The sequence below is a fragment of the Crocodylus porosus genome, unplaced genomic scaffold (genome assembly GCF_001723895.1).
Source record: "Crocodylus porosus isolate Cpor-Errol unplaced genomic scaffold, CroPor_comp1, whole genome shotgun sequence".
NCBI lineage: Eukaryota > Metazoa > Chordata > Crocodylia > Crocodylidae > Crocodylus > Crocodylus porosus.
This window is the reverse complement of record NW_017728931.1, coordinates 114,582,165-114,589,155: the sequence shown is the minus strand read 5'-3', so window position 1 is coordinate 114,589,155 and position 6,991 is coordinate 114,582,165. Positions and strand designations below refer to the sequence as shown.

At 43.5% G+C, this 6,991-nt stretch overlaps 1 protein-coding gene across 7 annotated transcripts in view; it reads left to right on the top strand.

Annotated features, from left to right (window-relative positions):
- The window catches only part of FAM19A5 (family with sequence similarity 19 member A5, C-C motif chemokine like), a 669,022-nt gene that overhangs the window by 637,920 nt on the left and 24,111 nt on the right, over positions 1-6,991 (top strand). Inside the window, exon 4 of one of the 7 annotated variants that reach the window (XM_019543496.1) lies at positions 3,217-3,909. The exons of the other annotated variants lie outside the window; for them this stretch is intronic. Coding sequence (XP_019399041.1) covers positions 3,217-3,234 — 18 coding nt within the window. The 3' untranslated portion in view covers positions 3,235-3,909. Of the gene's footprint in view, positions 1-3,216; positions 3,910-6,991 lie in introns of those variants that run through there. 7 annotated transcript variants of the gene reach the window in all.

Below are 6,991 nucleotides of genomic sequence, written 5' to 3'. Positions count from 1 at the left end.
ACCCCTTTTCTTCTTCCACACTGGCTAAAAGGTTTATTGGTTATTGGAACCGCTCAGTGAAAATGGGGTAAGCCACTTTGCATTTATTGTGGCTTGAAAGTGTTCACATGGGTAGCTCTATGGAATAGCTAATGCACTATGTTTTATAGCTTAGCTTACTTTGTGGGAATTTGTTGATGCACCCATACTCTTAATAGCTCTGCTTTGTATCAGACAACACCTGATTTAATTACTGATCACCTGATTTAATCATCATTTTCCTAAAAATGGTAGCAACATTTCAGAATGAAAGAAAGGAAAAAAGGTTAGGAAAAGCAAGTGTTCAAAGGTCTATTAAATGTATATACCCTTGAGGAAGTGTAATATTAGTTTGCATGAATAATTTTCATCATCTCAAGAATTTACCAAAATCCATCTTACATTTCTTAATTTGATTGATTTCATTGTATTGCCGTGTGATTTATGCAACACAGCAAACAAATGAGAGGTTGATTTATCTCACTGTTCCACGTATGTGACAAAGCATAAAACTAAAGGAATGTAGGGAGATGAAATCAACTGATGTAAAGCAATACAATTGTTGTATGCTAATGATATTTAGATTTACAAAGATACTAATCTTAGATTTTTAATCATTTTTGATGTTTTATGGACACATCAGATACTTTAAACAAGGCACCCAATTAAAGGCATTTCTTTTAGGGTACGTCTACAGCTTACCCTATGCTGTGCTGTGTCAATGTAGCGATCACAAGTGTCTACATATGATCACCAGCTATGTCACCATAGCAACATGCTTCCCCAGTATAGTGTGCCACTACGGTGATGTAGCTGTAAAATTTACCCATGCATCATGTGCACACCGCGGTACCTGCCTATATTGCACTGTGCTTTAGTATTTCTAAAAGGATGTGTAGATGTGCCCTTAGAGTCAAACTTTTGTAAGTAATATATAGTCTGTAGTCACTCTGCTCAAATTGCTGGCACAAGTAAAAACTAGTGCCAGTGGCAATGATTCTTGTCTGATATAGGAACAATATAAAAGTAAAGTTCAATCCAGATAAAGAAAGAGGTTATTTTGGGTACTGTATATGGGAAAAACAATGACATGATGTGGCCGTTTTAGTCTATAGTCTGTCTCTCCTTTAGCAATGAGTTGCTTAAAACATAGGCGCTGACTTTTATTTTTGCTGGGAGGGGCCTAAGGTGATGACACGTGGAAAGTTTTATGCATTCAGGTGACGGCCGTCTTCCCAAGAGTGCCAGGGCCCTTGGGCCCCCATGTAGTCAAGATCTCTGGCTTAAAGTGAGGGTAGAACAAGGAGAGTTGAGGAGGAGACTTTTTCAATTGCCAACTTTTGAATTTTCAGTTAACTTTGATAGCCAAAAACATTTTTATCATCTGAGCTTGGATTACATTCACAGGTATTTTTACCTAATATAAACCACATTACAACCCACTACAGACCATTTTTGATGAAAGTCCAAATTTTACACATTCCTCTGTAGGTGGAAATCATTGAAAGGTGACTTGGAGTAGGAACAGGCATTCATTTAATAGATTCATAGATGTTTGGGTTGGAAGGGACCTTAGCAGATCAGAGTCTGGCCCCCTGCCCTGGGCAAGAAAGAGCGCTGGGGTCAGACAACCCTAGCCAGTCTAGCCTCAGTACTTCTTATTGCTACAAAAATACAGTGCTATGGGTCATACAGGCAAATGCTCTCCCTGCCTCGAGAGCTACAAAGTTGCTTCAGTGATGAGCTTTCCAGATGGTAGACAATGGGGAGATGCTCCTTAGGTCTTCCCACCCCTCCACCTTCTACCTCCCTGCTCGTTATGGGGAAGGGATAAGGCTGTCAGTGATTATCTGGCAGCAGCTGAAGGGAGTAACAGATGCGAGGAGAACTTCCCTCCTCCCTTTCATCCCTGGTGGTGCTGGGCAACCATGAAGCCACCACAGCCAGCAACACTACAACTCTCCTAGCTGGGGAAGCCATGACAGAGCCTTCCCTGCAGGAATTGCTACTGCAAGAAAGAGTAGGGCTCTTGAAAAGAAAAGAGCAGTAGTAGTGTCCCAGTAGAGTGGGCTATCAGAGATCCAGCCTCTCTAGCTCCTTCCCTTCCATGTAACTCTACAGTAACTCTATTACTGTACTCTATTACATGGAGGAATACAAAAATGAGAAATTCTTCAATGAACAAGGTTCTGTTTGGTAGCACTTTTTGCCCTCTTTGTCATGCTACAAACACTTTGAATGGCCTGATATTCACTTTTTGCAGTGTTCCAAGGGTGTATTTCATGCTTTGAATATAACACCTATCCATGGCTCATATCTGGGCATGGCAGCCAATGCAGTCTCTTCTTTTAGCAGGAACAGAAGCTGGGGAAAGGCCTGAGGTATTTATTAAGCTTCTGTAGCTGCATATATATGTGTACAATGGAGAGAGTAGTTATTCCACCTTTCCGGCATTAGCCTGAATTTGTTCCTAATAGTAAAGAAGTGTGCTGTTATTTGTAGTAATTTATCTTTAATTATCAAAATTTGAAACTATATGGCTAATAGCCAGTAGGTCTCAGGATCATATTTTAGTTTATGGTTTGTAATGTGCAGTTTATCCCCCTCTGAGTCCTTTGCATCTTTTATAGAACACAAAAGAACCTGCTGTTTTTCCCTCTCATCCCCCAATTTACTACACTCACCTTTTAAGACAGCGTGTGGCAATCACAGTCCATTGGTTCAAGGAGGATGGGAAGGGGTTTAGTGGATAACCAATCAGTATGCTGCTTAGTTGGCTACGGGGGGTTTTACTGGTCGATACATAACACCCCTCACCCCTGGGAAATCCTGTCGTGTCTGCCTTACTGTGAGAGTCAGGGGCAATTAATGAACCTGTCTCCCACATTGCAGTTCAGAGTATTTACCACCAAGCCACTAGGTCTGTCTTTCCCTTTGCCTCTATGATCAACATGACCATAACTCTAACAATTTAAACCTGCAGCTGGGATGGTTTTAACTTGCATCTCTTATGCAGTACGCTACATGAGAAAAATTAAATCCCACCAGATTTGTGATTTTTTGTTCAGTATGAAAGTTAAGAATGGCATTGCTTGGATATGCTGCTGAAAGCAAGAGGGACATTTTTTTGGTGCATTTGCCACACTTGATAGCTCTTTGCCCACATCTGAACTGTTTAAATTTTTCGTTTTTTTTCAGGGGGAAACTGAACTGTGAGATGTGACAGCTCCTGAATTAAGGACAAGAGGGCTTGAGGGCAAGGAGGACTGTTTTAAAGTTACAACCTTTTTCTTCTTGCTGCTTTAAACTCAAGTCAGTGGAAATTTTGTACCTGCTTTAAATTAAGTAGGTACATATTTCCCATTAAATTCAGTGGGATTAGGCATAGGCTTGAAGTTAATGTATGATGAAGTGCTGGCTTGAATAAGGATGCTTTCTTGGATCAGAGAAAGTGTAGAGACACAGCTCTCCCATTCCCTGCCAGCATGTTGAGCAAGAGGCTTGTATTTTCTATGTAGCAGCAGGTTGCCCTGCCACCAAACTGCCATGCTGGCTGGACTCCCAAATTAGCCTTCATTAAAAAGAATTAAAACTGGGCTTGACTGTTGACTAGATAACATACGACCTTATGTGAAGAAAATGTTGTCAGTTCTGTCATCCTGGGTGATCTCTTCAGCACCACTGTGAATTAGACAGTCCTCAAAGACAGTAAATTGTTGTAGGTCAGAGCATACTTGCCTCCTTGCATATAATCATTGCCCATGTAGAGTAGAGATGGAGCCTCCCCATCCTTCTATTTCTTGGGAGTAGTAGTGGATACATATCCCCATTTCTACCTTCCCCATATCTGGAGCTATGATATAAGAAACACTTCCAGTAACCCACAATCAGCGAAAAACATGTTCTGGGTTCCAAAGACCTGGATTTTAAGGCTGTGCAAAATGTCAGCAGCCATTTCATTTTGGAGGTGTTTTGGTCTGTTTTGGTGCCCAACACACTGAATCCAAAACAAAATGGAAGGCTCCAAAACTTCTCCAAAACAAAACCATTCGAAACATTTCAGAAATGTTTTGGATGTTCCAGAAAGTTTTGGAGGCGGGCTTGCAGGGAAACAAACTCAGAAGAAGGAGGGGCGGTGGGGCAGATTGTTCTGATACTGACATCTGTAGCTGGCCAGTGTCTGCGATCTGTCCCTGAGGTCCCTTCCAATCCCAGTGCTCTGGGGGAGGAATGGCAGCCTGCTGTCATCCTACATGGGGCCCATGTCCCCCAGGAGGAGTCTGGCACAGCCCCACAGCCCTCCCAGGGGAACTGCCCGTCCAGATTTGCATGTGGGATGACAGCATGTGGCTGCTGCCAGCTGAGGCCACTGCCAGCACCAGTCTTCCTGGAGCTTGGCACAGGCTACACCAAGCACCAGTCACAGCCAGCAGCGGCAGCCTGCTGTCATCCCCTATGCAGATCCGGGGGCCCACACCCCCCAGGAAGAGTCGAGCACAGCCCTGCAGCCCTCCTTTTAAAGTGCTGGGAGGCTAGGGCTGTGAAGGGGAGGGGGCTGGGCAGGGCAGCCATGGCGGCAGTTCCCCCCTCCAAGGCAGAGGCAGGCAAAGTTAGAGGAACCAGGAGAAGCCCCCATGGCTGGTCTGCCCAGCCCCATCCCCTGCCTGGCCTCAGCCTCCCAACAGTTTTAAAAACAAAAATAAGCCCCGTGCTCACCAGATGTAGCAGTGGCAATCAGGGCCTCTGAGGACTCAGGGCACAGCCCCCCTCCCTTGCAGCATGAGGCATGGGGGGAAGCAGGGATAGCACTTGCCCTATGGCGTGGCTCGGCTGGGCACCATGCACGGTCTGGGAGCTGGGGTCACTGGGGCTGGGCTGGGCTGGGCTGTGCTGGGCTCTGGCTGACAGATGGAGCCGCCCCAGTTCCCAGACAGTGCACAGTGTCCTGCTGACCTGCGCTGCACCTGTGTCCTGGGCCAGCTGCCACGCAGGTGCAAGGTGGGGGGGGAGCAATCTCCATTGCCCCCCACTGCCTTGCGCTGTGTGTGTGCGTGTGTGTGGGGGGGTTCTGCCATGAGCCCTTTAAAAGGAGAGCTGCTGGGCTGTGCTGGACTCTTTCTGGGGGACATGGGCCCCTAGATCTTCATGCGGGATGACTGAAGGCTGCTGTTGCCAGCTGAGACCAGTGCTTGGCTGGACAGGGGATGGGGCCAGGTAAGGCAACCATGGGGGCTTCTCCCGCAGCTCCTCATGCCCAGGCAGAGGCAGGCACAGCTGAAGGAGCGGTGGGAGAACCTGCCTGGCTACTCCTGCCTCTCCCCACCCAATCCAATCTCCAAATCAGTGCCAAAACAGTGTTGCAACTCTGAAACAGATTCAGCCGGACTGAAACAGAACAGTGATCAAAAAACACCAAAATGAATTCCTGTCCCTCCAAAATGGCCAAATCTGAAATGGAAATGCAACATAGCCATTTTGCACAGTCCTACTGGATTTAGCTTGAACGTTTCAAATGTTAGCATTGCTTCAAAGGCTATGTTAAAAGTCACACACATGTCAAAGGAATGGTTTGAGCTTGTCCCAGACGAAAGAATAAGCATTAATTTGTTAATATTTCTTCTCCTAGATCCTTTCAAAAGGCTTCAGACTTAATTATTTTTCATAACCACAGGGACTGAGCAAATCTAAGAAAAAAAATATTTTAAAAAGTCCAATTTCATCATCAATTAAACCCTTCAGGAGTGTGCATTAATGGGTCTTAGTTGTGCCCCTCAGGGTGTACATGTGAACTTACTTGACTGTCACCTTTGCTATTCAATATATACATGCATAAAGTATGTATCAAAGCTGATTACTATTGCAGACATTATTGTGGACTTACTTATTGCACTAGCTAAATGGTTAAATTTGATTCCAGTTAAATATTAGTCATATTCTAAATTAAATCAATAATAAACATATTAGGCTGGTAAGCTTTTCTGTTTAGGAGAAAACGAGAGGCAAGACCTCTCAGAATTTTACAGAATATATTTTTCAAGTACAGGTTATCCATCTGGAAGTTATGCTATATTTTTAGAATTCATTAATTCTTCCATTACATAATTCAGATATGTATTTCAGATAGCATTTTAATTTTTTTTAAAGAGCTTGGTTTGTTTCTGTGAACCTGAAATCAAGGTTTGTTCTAAGAATTGAAGCTGTAACCTCAGAAAATTTCCTGTAGTGGTTCTTTAAGGTTGATTCAGCCTCTTTTGAAAGCTTTCCTTTTCAACGGCTTATAACTCAGCTGGTAAAATTTACTTGAGGCTACAACTTGGACCAAAATTGTTGAAACAAAATAAAATTTGAAAGATATTTGAGCTCTGAATAGGTTATGTAAAATGTTTTAACCTTTAATGAATATAGATACTGTTTTGTCTCAGAGGATAATCTATGCTTTATTTCCTGGCAGACATCATATTTGATAATAGCAATTTCAGCAGACCTGGTTATCAGCACTAGTGCCTTCAACAAGCTCTTTTGCTTTTAAAGAGCAGCTCCAGCTGTTAAATGTGTTGTTATTTGGTTTTACTATTTTAAATTAAGAGTAGTGACTATGATCACTGAAATGCTGCTTTTAAAATTGGTATTTCATTCCTGAATTGTGCAGATGCTGAACTGTCTAGTGGCACTTTGCTTTTTAGCTGTATGGCAAAATTGGAATGACGTAATTTCACAGCACCTCACAAGTCTAGAAGTAAGGCTTTGTTAACATCTCGGAAATATAATGTGGCAAATCTTCCGACCAAGTTTTCATAGTTTCATAGTTTCTAGGGTCAGAAGGGACCTGAGCAGACCATCTAGTCTGACCCCCTGCCATAGCAGAAAAGAGTACTAGGGTCAAACGACCCCAGCAAGGTGTTCATCTAACCTCCTCTTAAACACCCCCAGGGTAGAAGCCTACACCACTTCTCTTGGAAGTTGGTTCCAGACC